Source organism: Microcebus murinus, chromosome X (assembly GCF_040939455.1).
Source record: "Microcebus murinus isolate Inina chromosome X, M.murinus_Inina_mat1.0, whole genome shotgun sequence".
Lineage (NCBI taxonomy): Eukaryota > Metazoa > Chordata > Mammalia > Primates > Cheirogaleidae > Microcebus > Microcebus murinus.
The window spans coordinates 26,286,609-26,311,981 of NC_134136.1; the positions used below are offsets into that span (position 1 = coordinate 26,286,609).

The window sequence follows — 25,373 nt, forward strand, 5'->3', positions numbered from 1 at the left end:
GGAGCCCTGCACACCTCAATACCTCCCGAGGGTATCTCTGTCTTACAGCCTAGCTCACTAACTCAAATATCTAATGATGCCCCTGAGTCAGCAAGAAAATATTAAATTATATCTAGTATATTTTGTTTGAGAATGTGGGAATTATGTAATTCATTTCAGAAAGTGCCCCAGTGAAAGCAGATATTGCGCTTAAATGGATAAACTCTGAGATGTGTGGACTTATTCTATGTAGCTTGATTCTTTTCCATGGTGCTTCTTGAGTATTGAGATTTTATTGTAAGTATACTTGTAAATTAGCCATTAGTGTGCTCATACTATCACATATGAGGGAGTAGCTTTGGACAAAGCATTTATCATTTGTTAGTAGCAGTACATTTATAAGAGCACAAGGCATTTCAACCTGTGAATAAGGAGAAAATTTGTGGAAATAAGCATTTTAAATATTAAGTGTTGAATGAATGCTTAATATTACTTAGGAAACTTGTTCTATTTACTGACAATTTCATATTTCTGGAAGTTTTAAGATAGATTACTACAGTGGGGGTTGTGCAGAGATATTTGTACAATGTAGTCATTTTTTTAGCATTAACAAAAAATAACTTCTGATTTAAAGAAGGATGCCTTTTATTGTAAATCTGCTTCAAAATTGAATGATTGTCATATCTATCATTCTCAGTAATAGAGGGTTATCAGTGACCTCCATTATATAAAAAGCAACAGGTACCTCTTGAAGTCATCATATTGGCTTCTTCAGTGCTATTTGGCACTATTGATCACTCCTTTATCAAAGCTCTCTCCTCCCTTGACTTCTATGCTATACTGAGCTCCCTTTGTTTTTCTTTTACCTTTGTGTTTTATTTAAAATTTCCTGTTTCTAGGCTTGGCTATTAAATTTTGCTGATTTCTAGAGTTTGATTTTCAGTCCATTGGTCCTTTGTTTCTCTCGTCCTGATGATCCTTGGACAGTCTCATGTTTTCAACTAGCACTCATATGTCATGTCTCTCTCTGAGCCCTTCTTTTCCAAATTCCTCCCAACTCACAGACCGTGTATGTTCAGCTGCCTCCTGACTGGATTTCAAATTCCATACTGTTCTTAAATGTGCTTATCTTCCTTTTCTTCATCTTTCTCCTTCCTACTACTATCCTTTCTCCAACCTTGACCTGCCTTTCTCTTGTATTTCCAGCCCTGGTTAACCTTAGCATTATCCATCCATTAGCATACACCAGAAATGTAATAGTCATCTTCAAATCTATCCTTACTCCATCTTCTGTTGTACCAGGCACCAAATCCTATTAATTCTACTTCCTTAATGTTGTACTTCCCTTCCTTGGGATAGTATCTGTCTCCACCCCTGCTGCCATTCCTTTATTTCAGGGCATTGTCACATCTCAGTATTTAACATTTCCCTGGACTCTTTAATATGTTCTACCCTTCATGATAACCCCCTTTACATCATCTTCCACAAAGTTATCTTTCTCAAATGTACTTCTTGTCAGATCACTGCTTAAAATCCAACAATGGCTTCCCATAGCCCCTAGGATTAAAGTGCAGTCCTAGCCCACACAAAAATACTTCATCCTCTGGCTGTTGCTTTCTCTGTAACGTCTTATTCCACTCTTCTACATATACTTTTGGTCCAGTCATACTGTACTTTTTTTCATGAAAATTTTATGCTGTTTCATTTGTCAACTTTAATACCTTTGTACATGACTTCCTTTTGCCTGGAATCCTTTTCTATTTCTTGACTTAATTAACTTGCTCTGTACATTTGTATCTTTCTTTGTCGGTACTTATTTTGACCTAAATCATCTTTTTTCCTAACTCCTGCTGGGCTAGGATAAAGAAAGACCTTGTTAATGTCAACAGAGTACTTAATAAGGTCAAGTGTGTGACAGTGTCAATAAAATTTTATATGTACAATTTGTCACAGCTAATGGCAATATGGATAATCTGTCTGAGAATGCCCTAGAGTTGGCAATTATTGTACTCCATAGCTCTATGAATTGTGATCAAACAAATAGATAGATGTTTATATAGTTTTCAAAGCCGGTAAGTTAAAATAAATGAAAGGTTCTAGCATTTCCCCAGTATTTTTGTGAAGATATTCATGTTTAAATATTTTCCTTTATCACTTAGGTAAGAAACTGAAAGCAATTTCTTTTTGTAATGGTATATCTCTTACTGATAAAATTTGAAATATTTAAATGTTATTCATTTGCTATATTTTAACCATTTTGTAGGTAACAGGAGTTACAAAGTAAATCCTAAACACAGAAGAACCTTGTCTTTAGAAAATTTATAATCCATTTTGTGATATTTCATCCTCTATACCAGACCCCCCCGAATAAAAACAATAGCATCCTATGACTAAAGAATGTAGATGATTATTGTAGAAATAGAATATACTATTATAATAAAGGAAGGATCATTATGTGGTTGAAAAACTGATTTTGATTCATTTTAGTGTATAATTAATTATGGCACAAGCTAGTGGATGCTTTATCAGATGCATAAAATTGATAGTTTTATCTATATATGCTTATGTGTTTACTAAATATCATATATATGTAGAAATCTCCATATGACAAAAGATCACTGAATAAAAATGCAAATACAAAAACTGATTATATATACTAATTGAACATCAGAGTTGTGGTCCTAGCCTGGTGTATTTATTAATAATGGAGAAAATTCACTGATTTTTTTGTGATTTTTAAATTTTGATTCTCATGGATACTGTATTTAAAACTAAAATGAGATATGGCAGATCATTTTGGAACTTAAGGCCATTATAAAGTAACTAAGCAACAGAGGAACTCTGGATAATGGACTTTGTGATATTCAATTCAAGGGCATTTGTTTTCTTTCCAGTACAAGGAGAAATGATACTCAGCAAGGCCAGATTTGTGCATTATAGCATGTTAGAAAGAATCCAAGGCTAAAGATCATGAGACCTGAATTCTAGTCCCATCACTGAGGCTTATTAGTTGTGTGATCTTGGGTAAATCATCTACTCTTTCTAGGTTTCTAATTTCTTTACTTTTAAATGAAATGTTCTCTCTAGTTTTAAAATCCCATGATTCTTTATTTTCTATCTCTGGAGCTAGATTTTTTTTTTGAAAGCAGATTGATTTTGTATTGTAAAAGGACAATAGAGTTTGCTAATGCTCTTAAAGATTTATATACTTGGAATTTGAGCATACCAATTTTGAAACTTTTCTTATTCAAAAGTGAGTTTTGTACTTCTTTGGAGCTTAGGTTTTAGGGATTAGTTCAGAAGAGTTTTTCTTTAAAATCTCTGGTATAGTGCTATTCAGTCACTATTATTCCCATGTACTGTGTCCCTATTGTCCAATATGGTAGCCACTATCCACGTGTGGCTATTGAGCACTTGAATTATGGCTAGTGAAACTGGGTGATTGAATTTTTAACTTAATTTAATTGTAATTAAATGTAAACTGTGATTAGTGGCTACTATATTGAACAGCACAGTGCTCTAGTGTGTGTGTGTATGTGTACACGTGTATGTGTGCATGTGTTTGAATGCATATGCGTGCAGAGTAGGGAGTGGGGTAGCAGGACATAAAGGAGAGGGAGTGAAAGTCATTATTTTGGATACTGTCCATACTTTACTGCTTAAGATGTATATGAAGTGGAATTTAACCAAATACACAAATCTACTTTTGCTTGTTTCATTTTTTGCATTCCATTATATATTATGATAACCATTTTATATACTAAACAAACAACATATTGTTAACATAATTATATATTTTTCTAATTAACCTATATTTTTCAAGCTAGCGATTTCTAGTAAATTAAGCGTGATACACCAGTTAAATTTCATTATTGTACCCATCCTTAAAAACTTTTGTTGTATGAATCTGTGAATGGGGTTTATGATACATTTGGAATGTGCTGGAATTTATTCTGTTTGTAGTAAGATACATAGTTCAGAATCATGAGTTTGCTTCTTCCTGTGTGACCTTATATGTATTATTTATCTGTTTTAAGCTCAGCTTCATCATCTGTGAAATAAGGACAATAGTAACACCTCGTGTGGTTTTTATGAGGATGAGATTAGATGGTGAATTATATAAAGCACCTAATATATTGTCTAGTAATTAACAGTAACAAAAATGATGATGACAATAGTTTGGGGGTTTGTATTTAGCATTAAATTTGGAATCCACACATGGGTATTTCAGTTATACCCAGTTTATAGTTAAGTAAAAAAGTATATTCTTCCCATAAAGCTATTATCTTTTTAAAACTTCATCTTGTATTTGTAAATAGTGACAATTATTTCAGTTTGAGTTTGACAATGTTCCTATTCTCCGAAAAGGACAATAATTATGTGGTAATGTAAGGGAATAGAAATAATTAAGATAATATTTTTGTCCCCCACATTCATGCAATATAAATATTTCTATGAAAAGGTATTTGTTTAACAGATGATATTGAAAATGACTCATGTTATTTGTAATTAGTTAGATATCTATTGGAATTTGATAAACAATAAATGGTGTGTTGTTGGCCGGGCGCTGTGGCTCACGCCTGTAATCCTAGCTCTTGGGAGGCCGAGGCGGGCGGATTGCTCAAGGTCAGGAGTTCAAAACCAGCCTGAGCAAGAGCGAGACCCCGTCTCTACTATAAATAGAAAGAAATTAATTGGCCAACTGATATATATATAAAAAAATTAGCCGGGCATGGTGGCGCATGCCTGTAGTCCCAGCTACCCGGGAGGCTGAGGCAGAAGGATCACTCGAGCCCAGGAGATTGAGGTTGCTGTGAGCTAGGCTGACGCCACGGCACTCACTCTAGCCTGGGCAACAAAGCGAGACTCTGTCTCAAAAAAAAAAAAAAAAAAAAAAAAAAAAAAAAAAATGGTGTGTTGTTAAACCAGTGCCTTTACCTGTTGAAATTACTGACTTCAAAGGGTCTCCTAATTATTGTATGTTATCGTGAATGGATGAAACACTATTTGAAAACAAGCCCTTATATATGCTTTATTATGTAGTGCGCATTAGTGTTAGTGTCACAGTGCCTTCTAGTTGATCTTAATTTACTTGCGTTAATTTTTTTCACACCTAGTATGTTAATCCCTCTTAATTATATATTTTAATACTCTATTTGGTGCAAAATATCCCACTATAGTGTAATGTTTTAGTATTACTGTATATATTCATATATAAAGTGAGTTTTAATAGCTTTGCATTTATCTTATTAAATATAAAGTTATTTTTATGTTGATACATTAATTAATTTTATTGACTTTTATTATCTCATGATCTAAATACTTTTATTTGTGTAAAGGTACAATTGCAAGACTCATTAACTTGTTTCTCATGGAAATGTTCTCTTTACTTGTACAGTATTAATATAAGCCGTTAAGCTAGAATTTCTTCTGGCAAAAACAATTGTAGCAGATGGCAACTTTTCTGTCTATTAATTTTGGATTGGACATGTACTTTGGCTTGTTTGGTCATGTCACAGTTGTAACATAACAAGAATCATTCAAGCAAATACAGTGATAATATAGCTATGAACATGTACAGTATGCAGATTTATAGCCCAGCCTATTGAAACTATATAAAGACTGACATGATTTTCTAATGTAAATAGGAAGGTTAAATAATCTGTTAAGGCATAAGCTTCATAATAACTAATCTGGTATGTCTTTTAAGGTGATGCCAAGTCTATGGCAAATATTTAGTCAGTTGTCTAAGTGTTCTATCTTCATATTTAAACATTCGTAAAAATTGGACTACATTGTTCATTTATCCTTTAGATAGCTAGTAATGTTGGAAACAACCTTAATCATCCCTTTTGAAGCATGTAACTTTGATTTTTGAACGTGGATGTGAGATGGGCTAATCTCCCCCAAAGTAGCTTAAATGTATAAGATACACATACAAAAGTAAAACATACTTTTTGATCTTTTATCCCTTTCTTGAAAAAAATAACTCTATCATAATAGGTCTGGAAGTCAAGTCAAATAACATCTGAAATATTTTTCTTCTGGCGATGTGACCTTTCTATACTATCTATTGATTTATTTGTGTCCGCTTCTGTATATACTTAATATGTTTACCATATATCTGGTGTTTTCAAGGAGTTCCCTTGCTGTTAGCTCTTTGAACTTTCCACTACTCATTCCATGCTTTCTAAAATAATCAATTTAAATGTGCAGCTCTTCAACTGAACTATTAGCCAGTTGCCTTCTATTTCAGCACCATTTTCCAAAAATGCTATCCAGGAATAATGTATGGAACACCTGACAATTACTATTTTGTTGATTCCCTTCTAGCTTAAAATTATGAGAAAATATGTCCCGTCTTATAATAGGGAACCTCAAAATCAGAAGGTATTAAAAGCTAAACTTATTTCCCAGTGTCAGAATATTTAATAAAGCACTTTATTTGAAAACAAGCCCTTATATATGCTTTATTATGCAATGTGCATTAATGTCACAGTGCCTTCTAGTTGATCTTAATTCACTTGCATAAATTTTTTTCATACCTAGTAAGTTAATCCATCTTAATTATATATTTTAATACTCTATATATTTTGTGCAAATCATCCCAATAAGAGGATGGAGAGAGAGTAAATCAATGTAATAATTTCTCTAAGTTATCATCGTTCTTTGTTTAATATTTAGAGTACTTTTACAACTTTGATTTATTTTAGAAAAGTGTTTATAACCTTGTAGAATTGAGACCAAGTGCACTCTGAGGACAGCTGGATATGAAAGATAAATTTCATGATCTTTTCAAAGGGTTCTATATGCACACTTTTGGAACTTTGGGTTTCTCTGAGGGTGTTTCATATTCCTTCATATTGTGTAGCAAAGCATAACATACTTGACCATCCATCACGTGTTTTTTTTAGAATTCTTTTGGTTATCAGAAACTTTATTGTTTATTTTGTTGTTTATAATTTAAAGTCATAATCGTCATTGTACTTGTAGAAATATTTGTATCTCTTATTTTGTTTCATAATATATGTATGCCTTTAACGAATGCATTATCTGAATGCATTAAGTAAATATTTTGTTAACTTATTTAAATGTGTTTTTAAACAAAATTTGCTTTCTAATTGCAGGTGGCCTGCATGCAGTTTATAAATGCCCTTGTCACTTCTCCTTATGAGCTTGATTTCCGAATACATTTAAGGAATGAATTTCTCCGTTCGGGACTAAAATCCATGTTACCAGTAAGTTGAGTGTACACATTTATTATGCTGATTAGCGTTAGTATTTTTTTTTCTCTTTGGATAAAAGTACTTCTTGAAGCAGACTAAATAAATGTGCCTTGCAATTTTATTTTGTAAACCAATAAACATTTTGTAAGCTTTTTGAGATTGCCAAAATATCAGTGTCTATATGCAAGGTATGATTCAGAATTTAGCTAATTATGTGTTCAGAAGTCATTTTTTTGTTGTTGTTTTTTGTCTTCCTCAAGTCAAAAGAGAACTTCTTTTGTTTGAATTTTGAATATCAAGAACATAAAATATGGGGATTTTTTTTGCATTTTCAATTTTCATTTAAAATTTTTTTCATTGTTCTTTGATAACCTAGTTTGATTTCATTTGCATTTATCATAAGTATGCATAGAGTTTTGATTAGTAGTATATTTTAGACACATTGCTTAAGAATAGCACTCTTGATACAGTGGATTAGAAACTTTTCTAAACAAAAATAATTTTATTTCTTAAATTTAATGAGAACATTTGCTCTAATTATGATAATGTTAAAAATTTGTGGAATGGCTTTATAGGCTGGATCTGAGATAAATGAGCACAGTTATTTTATAAATATCAGTGCAACTACTGTGGCTTTATATTTTATTAAGTATCTTAATTGAAAAGTGACTTTATTCAGGACTATGGCATTGTTAAAGGAAACAAGTAATATCTCACTAGTTACTTCATTTAAGCTACTGAGAACACACCTGAGTGACAAGAAATAAAAGTAAGGGAGGGGGTAAAAAAGGACCGAGGAAAGAAAAAGAACAACGAATGTCAATAAGGATGTATACAAAACTTAGTTTACTAGAAAGACCAAAATTGGAAAAATTTCCTGGTGAGGAATTATTGTGCAGCACATATCTGTAACTTACAATCAGGAACTCGTAACTCAAAGTGGTTGAAACCCCTCATAGTAAGTTACATGGTTGGGGCTATTAAACCCATTTTAATAAGATATATGATTCAGTTTACTGGGTTTTGGAAATTTCTATGTCAATCCTACCTTGAGTGGTTCTTCAGTTCTTGACTTTAAAAACCAAGGAACTGGATGCAGTAAATAGAAGCAACATTTTAAGTGATCTATGTAGAGGTTCAGTGTGCAGGTTATATTGTGTGTAACATATTTATTCTTATTTTATCACCAAGTTCTCCTTATACAAAGTCTGTGGCCTTAGGTAGCTAGAGATGATCTTATAATTTTGATTCTAATTTGCTTTTGAGTTGCCTTGTTGGTTTTCATGCTTGCTCTTACTGGGCTAGTTCTCTATTTGGGAGAAAGTAATCTTTGGACACTTGCTGGCTATAAGGGCTCTTTTGCACCCTCTACTCACTTACTACTAATATGCCATGTTTTCTGCTTTATTTGTTGCTGTTATTCTTCCATCTTTCATTTCCCTCTATAATTGACCATTCATTTTCTGCCTTCTACTACTGAATGGCTAGTCAAAAAAAAACTGTGAGTCTCATTTTAATTTCTTTTAGTCCTTATCTTTTTAGAAAAGGGATGATATAGTAATTCTTGTCCTTACCTTTTGTACATTTTTCTGGGTACATTAATTTCTGCTGGGCTCAGTGATTTCATGGTATGTTATTCATTAGGTTACACTGACAGCTGAGATTATGCATCAGTGTAGCTAAGCTATACTTTTCCATTGGTCATATACCCCTATATAAAGCCTCTTCTGGTACCATGTACTTCTTATTATGTGTATTCTTAATATATACTTCCAATTAGACTTTCTCACATCTCTTCAGCATGCCTTTGCTTCTCAGATCTCAGTGATTCCTCATCAAGTGAGTGTGGGTAGTGTTATATTTCTGCTTATCAAATTTTGGAATAGGACCTACAGGGATTCTCAAAAATTTTTTCTCCTTCTAAGACAATGGAGCTGAATATGAATAAATATGGCTCTGATTCTCAAGCAAGAGGTTGGGCATGTCTCCCTAAAGTAAGATTGGCAAAATTTTATTGGGTGTAGGGCATAGATTTTTAGTCTAAAAAATATATATATATCCTCCCCAGGTATTTCTGATATATAAAATGAAAATTAGAATCCAGCAGATAGACCTTGAGAAGATTGGAGATCATTTCTTTAGCACCATAGATTTCACTTCTGCTGTTGTAGTTTATGACAGTTTTGAGCAGGACAGAATGGTCACGGGTTAATGTATAGTAGATACCTCACATGTCAATTACTATGTAACTCACTGTCTAATTAAATATTTAAATTTAAACCACTGGAATTTATAGTGACATTAAACATCCTTTATATATGCAGTGAAGCTTAATAATATATTCATAGACGAGCCTTTAAAATCCTTACTTTTTTTCTATTTTTTCTTTTATTAAAAAGGGGGGGTGGATCCGTTACATTGCCCAGGTTGGTCTCTAACTCCTGGGCTCATGCAGACCTCCTGCCTCAGCCTCCGAGGTTGTTGGGATTGCAGACACGTGCTGCTGTACCCAGTTTGTTTATTCTTATTTTATACACAGTTCTAATGAGAAGAGAGCTCCCTCATTTTCTAAAATATAACATATTGAAAAGAGCAAATTAAACATGGCTAGGACTAATATTAATTGTTGGTACATGGGTAAAAAATTATACTTATCTAGAACCATTAAGTATTAGGGAAAAAGTTCTTAGTATTTCAGTAACACTTAAGGGCAACATAATATTATAGTAGAGTGACGCTTTTCTCATAATATTCTCAGGATCCTCAAGATAAGGCAATTCTTTTAATTATATTCTATATAAATTTGTTTTCAAAATTCTCCCCATTCCTATGGTGAATTTTTGGTGTTTAAAGTGCATTTATATTTTATTTATATGGAAAATTCATTTTTTGATAAATTTGCTTTAGTATCTTGGAATAAATGTGTTACAAACTCTGTAGTGATTTTTAATATTGTATTTGCTCTGTATTTAATTGACATTGATTTCTTGTGAAGTTTTCTCCATCTGCCTTTTATTAAGTTAAATAAATTAAGTAAATATTAGGTAAATCAGATATGTGAAGGAAAAACATAGTAAGAAATTGTGTTTGTAGGCAGTGGGCATACTTTATCTGTTTTGAAAAGACTGACAAACTCTTATTCTTTTGAAGACTCAATTTTACTTGTTTGGTAATCAGTAGTGCATTGGTAATAGACATTGATTTCCTTTGAAGAATATGATGTTATAGAAACTTAATTATATATTTCAGAGATTCTGTAAAAAAAAAAAGGTTCCATATGTGTGCAGCAGGTCTGTTTAAAAAATAACTGAAGAATATTTATAATAAGTCACATTATTATTATAATATAATTCAGTAATTTTATGATATTCCACATTTTAAAATATAAAACTTTAGTGATACATTTCCATTTTCTTTTGTAGGATATCTGTTGTTATTTGTGCTATATAAATTTTATAAATTCATTATATTTTCACTTTATCAAGAATTTATGGATATATCTTTCAAGGTTTAACATTTGGCAGAAAGTTTTATTAATATAAACTCTATAGATGTATGTGTATGCATATATATTTACAGTAATTTCTCAGTGTCATTGATAGATTTTGGAAACTACATCTTGAAGTGAAACCATGTATAACAGGTCCTCAAGTAATGTCATTTCATTATAATGTTGAAGAGAAAAAAATTGGTTTTCTTATATGACATTTTGCTTCAAGTGACAGTTTTCAAGAACCTATGGATGATGTTGAGGTCTTACTATATTTTAATAGGCCTGGAGCATTAATAGTAAAGAATATTTATAAAATATTGCATCTATACATGTCTATATTTTTATATTGTGTTATATATGCTCACATAGTATATAACGTCTAGAGCAGATGGATTTCTGAGTTTTGTAAAGTCCTCATGCTAATTAAATAATAGTATTTAACTTAAATTTCTCTGTCTTTCAAATATATTTGAAAGTGTTTAAGTTTTATTATGAATGTCTAAGAAAGAATACATTATGAGATAAGAATAAGGAAAAGTCCATGCTCTAAAATGTGTGAAAGGTTGTTTCTTTACTGACCAGCATATTGAGTGTGTCTGGCTTCTATGATTTTCTAAATAGAGATCAGAAATGACCTGATAATATGATCCACCAATGTGAGATAATTTCATATTCCAATAAATTTCTTCATTCCCCTCTAAAGTGCAAAACTAGACCTAAAGCAAATCGTTATTAAAGAGGAAACTTAAGTGTAAATACATTTATTTGTTGTATGTTTTATATGAAATTATGTAGTAACAGTATTTTCATATGCTCTCTAGGTAAATTTTCAGTAAATTATTAGTATTATGTATGTCAATATTAGAAAAGGAACATCAAGAAATTACTTAAATTTGTGTTTGGCTTCAGTAATAGCCATTACATCTCCACTTATAATTGTTCTAGTGGATAAAAGTAGATGCAAAATTGCATCCCATTTTGTTTTATCTACCTAATTTGAAGTACACCATGCTTGCATTTCCTTTTAGAGTTCAAGCTCAGCTCTGAACATCCCATCCTAGTCCCACTTTCGGTATCACCCTTGAGCATCCACTGTTGTGATTATCGATTTGGGTTTTGAAAGCTGCAACTTAATGGACACATATTAAAAGATATTCCAGGTGATATATATTAAGCCCAACAATCTCTAGTGTGGCATGCTTCCCAAGTTTTTTTATACTATTATTTTGAAAATTATCAGAGGTTTGTAATGCATGTGCTTATAATGTATTACAAAAACATATCTTTTATGCCCAAGTTGGTATTTTGTGATTAGGCTAAGCAAAAATGAAAGGTGGGGGAGGAGACCAGATGTACAGCTTGATAAAAAATCCTAACGCCTTTTTGCTTTAAAATCACAAAATATCATTTAAATTTGTTTATACGACTTCTAACGCCATACTTGGGACTGTTGTGCTTGAATATATCCTTGCATTTGTTCTTCACTAATACAATTGATCTATATTTGCATTTTTTGCCACAGGCATATGTGAATGTTCTAACTGCATGAGTTCTTTCGCAATCTTTGATTAGTGTGTTTAGTCGAAAGGACAGCATTTAATTTGGGTTGTTAGCAATTAGTTTTTTTCTGTTGTAGAAGTGATCGTTAATTTTTTTTATGTGAAGAGTCAAAATCTGGGGCATGGGAAGAGAAATGCAAGGAATGCAATGAGGTCCTTTTATTTTGAAATAGAAAAACTTAGCTACATTTACTTTCTTTCAGGAAAACAGTGCCTGGGTCAATATTTGAAATTGCTTCTGTGTATATAAATGAATGATTGTGTTCTGGCCTTTATTATCAAACTATGCTGTTGTCAAACTGTTACTCGTCTGTTAAGTTTTATGTTTATATATTAGGATCTAAAAGAAAAGGAGAATGATGAGCTTGATATTCAGTTGAAAGTATTTGATGAGAACAAAGAGGACGACCTAACTGAATTATCACACCGTCTCAATGACATTCGTGCAGAAATGGAATATCCTTTGACAAACCACAAAAATAATTTTGCATGTATTGTGAAAAAGGGATTTGTGGGCAATTTTATGGACCATTATTAGAGTTCTTGTCTGCCAGCCCAATTTATATCCATTTATTTACATTAGAACCTCACTATGATGCTGTCCTTGAGATTCATGCTGAGGAACTGTCAGACTGTCCTGATGATTTACACAGAATATATTGAAAGCTGCACAAAGGCTCATTGTATTATAGGTATACTCTGCTCAGTGGTCTTGAATAGAGGAGAGCCTAAGGCAATATATCTTATGTGTAAGGATTTTTTTGAGAAAAGTTCACTGAGTTCATATGTGACGATAGGTAATGTGCTTTTTCAGTTTATTATTATAAATGGTACTCCAATCACTTAGAGATATAATTCAATCCAAATAAATTTCTTATTCCCTATTCAAATATTTATATTCCTTAACAATAACGAAAATATTTCGATACAATCATATCTGACTATAACAAGGCCATGTGATAGAAGCATCTGAGTCAAATACAGCTAATATATAATCTTCCTGTAGCAATGATTTTGTATGAAATGATTTTCGATCTAAGAGCTGATTGTCATAGCATTGCTGGCCATTTTGGTTCACACCCATTAAATTTCTTACAGATTCTGGGGAGGTTGGGAAACACTTCAGAACCAAAGTGACCTTTGAGTTGGACTTTTTCTCAGTGTTGTGTTCTCCACTCCCCACCAAAAACTAGAAGTAATATTCCCCTCCTTGAAACTCCCACAGTAGTTTGTTAGTTCTATTTTATTTATGTACATTTCTCTGCCTCTCTGAGATTGAGGGCAGAAATGTTATGTTTCATCTTTTTACTCCAACGCTCCTATGAAAGTCTTACACATAGGTATTGGGTAAATGTGTGTGCAGCAAGTAACAATGTTATTATTATGAGTAATAATTTTTAGTAATTTTTCTTCATCATTAGTGATGCCAGTCTTCAGTGGCTTCTCTAATATAAAAAGTATTTTATATCAATTAATAAATATCTTGCTTTATATAGATTTCTCTTATACTCAAACTTCATCGTAAAGCTGTTTTTGGATCCATTCTGTAGCCATTTGAAAGATCTTGTAAGACGTGCAACACTCTTATGTGGCATCTAAAAAGTAATCCATCATATATTTAATTCTACTACAGAGAAAATATTGACATTTCAGATTATTTTGGGGATGTTGGATCACATCTTGTCTTTTACCTTTATTTTACGTTGATTTTCCAGGTCCTCACTTTTATAATAAAAATTAATCCATTTTTGAAATCTGATTCTAGTTTACTAAAAGCTTCTAAGCTTCTACCACTCTTTTTATATACTAAGAAAAACGTTGCAACTTCCATAGTTTCTACTCTCCATTTTTTATCAAATAATGAAATACAAATCAATGCAAACAATAATAATTTCAGATTTAGTTAGTATTTCATCTGGGTAAAACAAAACTGGTTTTGACCTTTTGGGAGTTCACAACTGCTCGCTTGCCTTCTATATTATATGGTAGTGAAAATAGAGTAGTAGTGGCTTACATGAACAATATGGGTTCTCTATCACAGTGACAGGGAGATCAAGAAGAAACCATTTTCACTGATGGTTTTCCTGTTCCAATGGTACTAGCTATAATCTGGTTTAAAATATAATGAATAACTGACATTTAAGGTTTTGACACTCAAATGGTCTTGGAAGTATTCTTTAGGTCTGTTTCTCTAGTTAAAAGATTAAAATGATTCCATAGAATTATTTCCTTTATGTAAATGTTTTAAAATACTGGATCACGGAATTGAACATTTAGAAATAGTAATGGTAGCAAAATGCTAAATCTGTGTTTTTAAATTTTTAGTTGCTTTTTTTTCCTTTACTTACTTTCTACTGATATGAATGAAGTGTACCATCTTCTGTATAATATGTTGAAGGACACTGCTGCTGAAAATTATTTATTATCCATTCTACAACATTTTTTACTCATCAGAAATGATTATTATATCAGGTAAGACATAGTTCTGAGAATACTATGTTTATAATTTGAATTGGACATTAAAGGAAAATTATGTAGTGGGGAAAAGGTAATGCATGCCTGTATTCATACTTAGAGTATAAAAGTTTGACTACTTTAGGTGAAATTTTAAAAAAGATGTTCATTTGTTTTTAATTGGGTCAGAAGAGAAAGATTTACTTATATTAATGGAATGCCTCAGTGATAGGACTTTTGATAGCAATGAACCTGACAGATTTTACTGACTTTGAGATGAATATTCCTTGCTAGATAATGGTAACATAAAGACACCACCAAAGATTCTAGGGTAGAACTTTTAGATTTTTATCTTGTGCATTTTAGTAAGTAAAATTTAATTGTTATATTTCTTGTATAGTATTTAGTAATAAATGTGATCTTAACATCTAAGAAAATAATAATGCTAATATTTCAGTTTTATGTCCAGTAGTGTAATTCTTTAAAATAAATGAGTATGAAAATAACCGATAAAGTTAAAAGTTTTATAATCTAGTTAACTGAGAATATTTCTGAAAACCAGAAAGTTATAAAAAGGTTCTGAGTGACTGAAATTATCCACAACCTGGTGACCATGATGTTGTATTAAACTGTTCAAGAAAAATCTTAGTTTTTCTTCATGCTCTAATTTGCATGAAATTCTAATAATGTACGTTCTTTGATTTTTCAAAAATCTGCTTGATTAAAGGGAAGAGGCAGGCTACCATTAGGTCAGGTAAATTTGCAACAAAAATGACAGCTCTAAAGCAACATAGAGAACTATTATAGTTCAGACCAGTACAATAATTTTGTGGGTATCATGATGTTACAGAGACATAGAAAATTCTTTAAAATATTAAATTATGTGGTGTTTTTAAGCAGGAAAAAATTGTAATGCATTCAAAATGATTGTTGTGTTCTAAATCAATTTCTAACAATTAAAGGGATACTGTGCCCATGGGTACTCGGTTACCTAGGGACATCATTTGTGTGAAAGTATCCATTTCTCTGTAACTATGAGGAAATGAGAAGTTACTCTCACATGGCATTCTTTGCATCCTAAGAACATCCATGTGAGGCAGAAGTGTGACAAACACTTTTATTCCACTTAGGGATGATTAACCTGGCCTCAAAGAGAACAGTGTGTTTCCCACATTTGCCCAAATAGTCATTGACTAGACTGAAATTATAATCCAGTGTTATTTACCCTGGACCTAATGATGACTTGAAAAAGCCCCGTATGTGTAATATATTCTACTATTTATTTTTATTCTTAGGACCAGCGCCATGACTAAACACATAGAAGAGCAATTAGAATCTATTTGGCTTCATTTTCAAACTTTTAGTTGGTTGGCTGTTTCCAGCACACTATATTTGGGGAGTTTATATCACAATTTGCCTACAGTAGTACTTCTTACTGATTTTTCTCTGTTGAATTTATTATCCCCTGACAAATACTAAATCTACCCCAAATTTTAATGCAAAAGTACCTTTAAAAAATTTTTGCTATATGTGAGTGGTCACTTTTAAGGCCAAAATTACCTTGACAGATTACAGAATTAGGATATGTTTTAAAAACTTTGACACTTCAGACAAATCGAGGCTATAGCCATGCATATTAAGTGTGTATGCTTTTTAAAATGGATCTTTTAAAATATGTCGCACAAATAGATCTTTGGAATAGTCTGTAACATAAATGGCTTAGTCCAGTTTTGTAAGCTGTTATAGTTATCTCGAGTAAAAGTACTCTAGTAAATTCAAGACATTGCCTGCCACCTAATGCCAAGAAATTCAACTCTTATTGAAATTGAGAACTTGTGAGTACCTAGAACCATTTATGTATCCATGGATATAGGACTAACGGTTCATTTGTTTTCATTAACTTTAAAAGCAGTAGCTTAAGTAAATAGATAAGGTTGATAAATATCTTTGAACACAAGCATGAATCCCTTCAAACTGGAGTATTAAGTCACTAAATGTTTGCAGCTGATTACATCACAATGGGTTTGGCACTGTAACATCCAGACCATATTTCAGCTTAGGCATATTTCTCCTAAAGGGGTATACCGGCTAGGAGGCACTAGAAAAAGACTTAGTTGCTGAATCTCTTCTAAGGAAAATTGATTTGCTCAGGTAGAAAAGGTATTCACAAATGTTTTCTATCTTTTTCAGGCCACAGTATTATAAAATAATTGAGGAATGCGTTTCACAGATAGTGCTACACTGCAGTGGTATGGATCCAGACTTCAAGTATAGGCAAAGATTAGATGTTGATTTCACTCATCTGATAGGTATGTAATATGGTCCTCACTGTCCTTTGATTGTATTTTATATATTATTTTATAATAGGTATGTTTTAAAGGTAGGTCTCTCTCTGAACTTCTATTCATATCTGGTAAATCAGTGTGTCCATGGGTACTCAAATGCTGATTGTTAACTATAATGATCTTAAGAGTTTTGCTTGTGTGATTAGAAATATTCACTTATTTGGCAAATTTTAACAGTACTGAATTTGATTTAAACTCAGTGTCCCACAAAAAGCCATTGTATTATTATAGATGAATGCCTTGCTATTTAGAAGCATGACTATGAAATCCTTTAATTCATTTTATACTGGTACCTTAGTAGTTTTGTAGAAATCATGTGTACAATAGGGTCTCATTAGTATTATAGTGATGTTATTAGTGTTCATGTTTGAGAAAAGAAATAGGCTTATTTCAGTAACTTGGGACCTTTTAAGGCAATCAAATAGATCAATTTATATTTTCATAGAGCAGAGAGTGAGAAAAGAATTTGAGGTGATCATATTCATCTCCTTGGATTGCTCAGGAAATAACTTTATATCATCCTAGACTGGTAGTTAGCAATAGTTTCCAGAACAGTTTCTCAAGGATGATGTGAAACCTCCCTTGTGAAATATGCTAGGCTATCTGGCCTTATAGTTAAGCAGTTTTATTTATACCTAATCGAAATCACTATTGCTAAGGTTCAAGCATGAACTCATTTATCTTTAAAGAAAGACAACAATAGCTGTTGAATGCCAATTTTATGTTATTTTTCACTCCATAGCACAGGGAAGATTCACAGAAATATTCAAAGATGGATACTTTATTATTATTTGTTATGTATCATTCTTTTCTGTTTTTAAATGTAATGTACACTTATAGTAGGCAATCTAGAGACTTATATAAGTGACAAACCACCAATCACAACACCATTGCTCCCTTTTCAGCTCAGTACATTTCCTTATATCTGTTTATTATCTATCTGCTTATCTATCTATCTATCTATCTATCCATATGCTAATTTTTCATGGAGCATTATATTATGATAATTTTTTCATGTTAACCTTCAAAAATGTGACTTTTAATGTTTGTATAATATTCCATTTTATGGATTATCATAATCACTTTAACCAGTCCTTTCTTATTGTACACTAGATGGTTTTCAGGTTTTCACAATTTTAAATTAATCTCCTGTGAACATTCTTGTGTATAAAGGTTTGGCTTTTTCTTATTTCCTTAGGATTGATTCCTGTAAGTGAGGGTATGAATTTTCATAGGACAAATGTTTTTCAGAAAGCTTTTGCCAGTTTACCTTACCTGGCAGTGAATGTGAATACCAGCCTCACTGCATATTTTTTCACTTAGCTTGATAAACTTAGTAGTTCATTTTATATTTTGTTGAGAGAGTCATAAGAGACTTTGTCCAAATATGTGTATTGGCTTATAATCCATTATGGGCCGTAGTTGGCACACATACTCATTCTACTGTTGGTTTTGGCTCACTTGTTCAGTGTTAAACAGACATTTGTTTGGGGTACTGTGTGCCAGGTACTTATGATTGTATACTATTATTCAAAAGCATGGGGGTGAGGAGAAATGAAGGGACCAGGTTAAAGTGGATAGTCAGCATCATAAACCCCTTTATGACCTCATCCACATGTCACCTGTGTGATGGAAGAAATCATTTAACTTCTCTAGGTTTCAATTTCCTCAACTCTGAAATCAAGTAAGTCAAATATATGAGTAGTTCTTAATATTTTATGTTCAGAATCCTTTTTGAGAAGCTGATGAATGCTCTGGAACTTTCATTAGGACACATCCATGTTAATACACACCAAAATTATCAGGTGCTTCAAGAACTTCTAGGGAATCTATGGATCTCTATTTTAAGATCACTTGGACCTGAAGAGATTAGAGTCTCTTCTGATTTCATAATCCTGTCTCTTTCATAAATCATATCATATCAGATCTCTGCCTAAAACTCTCCAGAGCCTTCTTATTGAAACTTAAATCAAAGTCATTACCAATCATAGCTAGCACAGCACACTTATGTCCCCTCTTTGACCCCATCACTTACCACTTTCCTCCTCCATTTCTTTGCTCTAGCTTCACATTTTTTTTTAATACAAAGCCTTTTTAAGGGAAATTTGAAATAAGAAAAACTACCTATATGTAAAGTATACAACTTGGTAATTTTGATATTTATATGTATACTTTAAACATCAAGTCCAGATCATAAACATCTTTATCACTCCTTAAAATTTCTGCATTCTCCTTTTAGTCCCTCCTTCCCATGCCTCCCACCTCTTCCCATCCTGAGACAGCTACTGATCTCTCTCTTACCAGTTTCATTTTATTTATAGTTTCTTTCTTATTAGTTTCATTTTATAAAATTTTATTACATATAAATAGAAACATAAAGCATGTACTCTCTTTTTGTCTGCTTTCATTCAGCATACTTTGAGATTCATTCATGTATTTGTATTGTATGTATCAATAGTTCATTCCCTTATACTGCTGAGTAGTATTCTAGTATGTGGATATACCACAATTTGTTTATAGAGTCTCTTGTTGACTGTCATTTGGGTTCTTTCCAGTTTTTGGCTATTATAAATAAAGCTTCTATGAACATTTATATATAATACAACTCAGGGTACAGACATATGTTTTCATTTCTTTTGGATAATTGGGTGTGGAACACCTAGATACAGAATAGACTTTATATGTAATAATGAGAGATGCAGTATTGCCAAAAGAGGTTCTTTACTTACTTGTATTCCGAAATGTTTGATTGGATTTGAGAAGTTTGAAGTTTGTTTCCTTATACATGAGATACATTTTGACCTAGAACAGAAGTAAAATCCTTTACTAGGAAGCCTGAATTAATGAATGTTACTCTATCCTTCTAGCTTTTTTAAGTATTGTTTAGAGTCTTAATAATCTTAAACATTAAGTCTTTGTCACATCTCCACCCATAATAAGCTACAGAAATTTTTTTGCAGAATTTATAATTGTAAAAGTTGAAAAATTATTGAATACCCTTGAAATGATAATAATTTAATCAAATATATTTATGGATTCTTTGTTTTGTACCTCAACAATACTATCATTGAATTCAGTTAGTATGTTAAAGAAAAAAAATGTGGTAGCTTATGTTTTATTTATAGCATAAGTCAATTTCCCTTTAATAGCAATTGACATAAAAGTGATAGTCTGTATAGTAGAATTATAGGCTGGGAGCCATCTTTTGCCTAGAGAGCTCATGCCAAAATTTCTAATCACTTTTGGTCAATCTTAATAGATTCTTGTGTGAACAAGGCAAAAGTTGAAGAAAGTGAACAGAAAGCAGTGGAATATTCAAAGAAGGTAAGGCTTATAAAATATTAGCTATAATTGTTAAATTAATAATTTAGTCACAGAACATAATCTACCTTGTTTTTGTATATCAGGCTTTATAAATGTTGTTTAATTTATGCAGTACTTTATATTTCTGGATTCAAATATAAGCACAGAATATTGGTTTTTCTTCTAATAAGATAAGGGTGCTACTGTTTCCTCTTCATAACCTTTAATCCATTATGGAAGAAAAACACTGGCCATATTATACTAAAGTGATAAATGAAATAAAATTAGGTTATTGAAAGGGTATAGTTAGAAGCAATCAACCAAAATAAATTCCCCTATTGCTTTCCTGTAGCTCTTATTTGCAGTTAGGTAGCTCTTTGTAGAACTATGACATATTTAGCTAGTCTTATCTGTTATGATCTTTAGTCAGTGCTATCAATAGCAACTGAATGTTGCAATGTTCTCTCTCTCCCTCTCCGCCTCTCTGCTTAGACTTAGCTTCTTTGAATTTTGTAATTATCATTTTTAAGATGATGCAGCTACTTTGTGTAGGTTTGGTAGACTCTGTGTTATCCCTTTCTGTGTTAATGTCTTATATAATTACCTTTGAGTAAATGCCAGCTTTATGAATATCTTAATTTTATTTATATCTAAGATTGTCTTTTCCTTGTTTCATGAAAGCATAGCCACAATTTTATTAGCTTCTACCAAAAATTTCTTTCTTTTGTTCTAGATCCTGTTAAACACTAGTATACTATTTCTGTCCTTTTGGGTGCAGGGAGAAGGATTGAAGCACAAGTCTAAAAGCTCTCTCTAGTTTTCAGCCTTCTGACAGCAAGATAAAGTGCTTACATATTGCTGTCTCTTCAAAGTTATGACTTACCTTGGAGATTAGATAATCACTTTTGCTATCACTCTAGAAATTATAGAGTATTACTGAAGTTACTTCAGGGCATCTGAAGAAATGTCTTTGCTCTTTCAGTTACTAGAATAGATTTTAAGAGCTTGAGCATAAAATGTTTGTGTGAAGCTGTCATTTTTATTGGTGAAGGAAAATGCATGCTTTTTGATTAATAGACCTTTATATTTCTAATGTTCTCATTTTAAGTAGCATATTTAAAATTCCCTTTGAAAATCTTAGAATCTCCTTAATTTTTGGCTGGCACTATGATTAGATAACACAAGACTGGAGCAAATTGTGATTATCTGTCTGGTAAAGTTTTTTGTAAGCATATATTATGGGAAAAGGAGTCTTGGAATAATAGAAAATAAATTTTAGTGTTTTATGTTTTAGTCTTATCACCAGCATTTAGAATAAGAAAATATACATGATCTCCGGTGGTTAGCTGCATGTATTCTCTTATTCTGGGTCATTTTAAGAGGCAATATAAAGTCATTTTTTAAAAATTGCTAGAATGAGAGGCAATAGTTATAAGATCTGATCTCAGCTTTTCCACTAATTAGTTCTGACTTTAAGGAAGCCACTTACTACTTGGATCTTAGTTTCTTTATCATTTAAAGAAGGGTAAGATTAATGGACTTGGAAGAAGATCTCTTCCAGCTCACATATTTCAGGCTTCTGTGATTCCTATTCTATATATTTATAGATAAACATCATTTTAAATTAAAAGCAGAAAGATTGTGTGCCTCTCTTCAAATGTACCAACAATGTATTTATAGAGGAAAAATTATATACAGTGTGCTTGTGTAGACACCATGTTTGAGAAACACACAGGAGAAGCTAATTTTGGGAGAAGGGATGGGAATATAGATTTAGAGAAATCTTAACATGGATAGTAGTGAAGGCGAACAAGCTCACATTGGAGGGCATCCATCTTAGTGAACTGGGAAAACAAGGTCATTGACTGAAGGAACTACGGATCTTTCACCCCTAGAATCTGGAATGAGCTTCAAATTTAGAGATTAGAGAAAATTTGGACCAGCTTCTGTGGTACATTTTCCAGTAACTCAAATAGAGATGAATAAACACATTACTAAGTAGTATTTCAGGTTTGACCCAAACACTGTTATTATCCAGTGTGCTTACAGACTCTTTCTTCAGACTTAGAACAGAATGGCATTTTATCATTTCCAAAGGTCAAATCTACTATGAGTATGAATATATATTAATGGTGAACATACTTTTGTATTATTCTACAAATGCTAAAGACAATTCGGGACAGTAAGATACATTACTTTTAGAAATAGAAATAACATTGTTGGAATAATGTATAGACTTCTAAAATGACTTGAGGTGACATTGACAATAAAAGGCAAATAAAATGTTTTAAAGCCGGACCGAGGCAGTATTCACTGTAAATATACAGGCTTATTTGTGCCTGCTTAGAGCTCTGTCTGAGGAAAGGGCTGGAGCAGGATGCAGCAAATGAATATTCACCATTTAGATGGCATGTTTGGCTTAGCACACCATATTTTAACCTCTCATTTTCCCTCTTATAACATGTTATACAAGAGTTTTGGTTAACCATCTGCAGGAGAATGCTATTACAGCATGTATCATTGTACTGTCAGAGTCCGTGGAGCACCACTTTTTGGATGCTAGACAATTTAAGATTATGATAGAAATATTCCAGTTGCTATTGATGTACATTCATTTGAGCATTCTAAAAGTGTAATTTCTTTTCAGGATTAAATGTAGTTAAAGAGTTGAAACTGTTTGATGGCATATTTTTAGATTTCCTTTTCTAAGTCATTAAACTTAAAAGTATAGGAAGAAACATTTTTAAAATTATTCGAAGATTGAATTTTCAATGACAAAATAATAAAAATGCCCATTATATGTGAAGACAGACTTCTCAGTCTACCTTTTATTTTTTGTATATATTTTTTTTTCAGTAGTGAAAATGAGTTTGCTTACCTTGGGTAGGGAGCATATTTCTTCTTTACTACCACTACCACCACCAGCAATACCCCACCCCACGGGGTACTTAATTGTCATGAAAATAATCAAGAGCCCTGATTTTTCTGAATGGTCTGGGAATTTAGCTAAGCAAAAATGGCTCTACTTATTTAATACATAATGTTGTTTAAAGTTTTCTGAAAACTGTAGTATTAACCATACATTTATGGTGGTGCTCATTGCAGTTTGATGAAGAATTCACAGCTCGACAGGAAGCTCAAGCTGAGCTTCAAAAAAGAGAAGAAAAAATCAAAGAACTCGAAACAGAAATCCAGCAACTTCGAACCCAGGTAATGAAAGAAGATATAGACTTTGTGTCATGTCACAGTGAGTTCAATGGTAGAATATTATCTTGTTAGATACAAGGAAAAATGTGACCAAAAGCAGACTTTTTGGCAGTTTTACATTTTAGTTGAAATAACTCTACAGATTTGATTTTCCAGGAGGATAAATCATTTTAATGTTTGGGGAAAAAAAACAAGGGCATTAGTTGCTCAAACTACCCTGAATATTTTTTAACAGAATCTATTACACAGGCAAAACTGTTTTTGAAATGAAATTTTTATGATGATTTGAAAAGTTGGGTGCATAGTATTTTCTTTCAAAAATAATGTGGAAATGCTCATTACTTGTAATTATCCCAAAAGCTTCTTGAGATCTCTTTAAATCCCAAATAAAATCATTTAAAAATCTATAAACTTTGCATTTCCACCTATGTTCCCTATGACCACATGCTCCCATATACACTTAAGTTCTTAATTAGAGTATCTAAACTTTAAAACTGATTAAGTACTCTCCTCAACATACTTTATGTCTTCAATGAATATTAAGAAATTGAAGGCCGGTCGTGGTGGCTCACGCCTGTAATCCTAGCACTCTGGGAGGCTGAGGTGGGCAAATCCTTTGAGCTAAGGAGTTCGAGAGCAGCCTGTGCAAGAGTGAGACCCTGTCTCTACTAAAATAAAATAGGAAGAAATTAGCTGGACAGACAACTAAAAATATATAGAAAAAATTAGCTGGCTGTGGTGGCGCATGCCTGTAGTCCCAGCTACTCGGGAAGCTGAGGCAGGAGGATTGCTTGAGCCCAGGAGTTTGAGGTTGCTGTGAGCTAGGCTGACGCCATGGCAAAGAAATTGAAGATAACATCTTAACATAGTGGATCCTCAGTAGGTGTTTATTGATTGACTGGGTCTGTTTCTATCAGTCTATTGAAAAACTACTTTAAAAGTGGGTTTTTCCTACCCTTATCCTGCCTTGATCATTTTCTTTCACTAAATCAATCTCTCTTTCTCCCTCTCTCTCACTCATCTAACTTCTTTTTCTACATGTTTGAGAACTCAGTTTCTGTTTATGGTTTCTTCCTCCAAATTGTAATGTTCTACAACGTTCTGTCTTCTGCTCTTTTATTTTCACTGTATATCCTTGCTGTAATATCCTATTCAGTTTCATACATTCAAATACCACCTTTTAGTAGGTGTCAATTCTCTTGGGTTTGTCTTCTGTGTCCAGCTAGCTCCATAGGAAATTCCTGCTGCATGTTGAAATCAGACCGAGTGTTTATGGTCTCCTCTCTTTCCTCAAACCAGCTTGGTGTCCATTCTGGTTTAAATTTTACTACGATTTTTTAAGATAGTGAAGCTGGAGTTTTCTTTCCCTTTTCCCTGCCTCACCTCCTGACAAATTAAGCTAGTCACTGTTTTATGTCTGTTCTTTCTCTGACTTACCCTCCCCAACCTTGCATCAAAACCCAGAAGCCCCAGGTTCACTCACTCATTACATCTTCCCTAGACTATTACCATTGTTTTCAAAACTTTTCTCTTGCCTATCATCTCTTCCTCCTCAGATTCATCCTTTATGTCAGTGGCAAATTAATCTTCCTAAAACACTGCCCTGATTATTGTCACTCCAGGCTTTAATATGTTCGATGGCTGCCTGTTGCAGTCAGGATTAAATAAAATCTCCTTACCAGGAATTTTAAGGCCTTCTGGCATGGGCTCCCTTATCTCCCCTTTGCAGCCTAGGCTATGATTGCTCTCCTAACTACAGCCTCTGTTGCAGCTAAGTCACCTTTCCTCCCTTCGCGCTCGGAACTTA

At 32.6% G+C, this 25,373-nt stretch overlaps 1 protein-coding gene across 3 annotated transcripts in view; it reads left to right on the forward strand.

The window, feature by feature from the left end:
* Nucleotides 1–25,373, forward strand: part of DIAPH2 (diaphanous related formin 2) — an 824,298-nt gene that overhangs the window by 211,561 nt on the left and 587,364 nt on the right. For all 3 annotated transcript variants that reach the window (XM_075999380.1, XM_075999381.1, XM_020285092.2), the window contains 6 exons: nucleotides 7,107–7,217; nucleotides 12,595–12,713; nucleotides 14,613–14,729; nucleotides 16,902–17,020; nucleotides 20,316–20,380; nucleotides 23,465–23,569. In XM_075999380.1, the coding sequence (XP_075855495.1) occupies nucleotides 7,107–7,217; nucleotides 12,595–12,713; nucleotides 14,613–14,729; nucleotides 16,902–17,020; nucleotides 20,316–20,380; nucleotides 23,465–23,569 (636 nt within the window). The remainder of the gene's footprint in view (nucleotides 1–7,106; nucleotides 7,218–12,594; nucleotides 12,714–14,612; nucleotides 14,730–16,901; nucleotides 17,021–20,315; nucleotides 20,381–23,464; nucleotides 23,570–25,373) is intronic.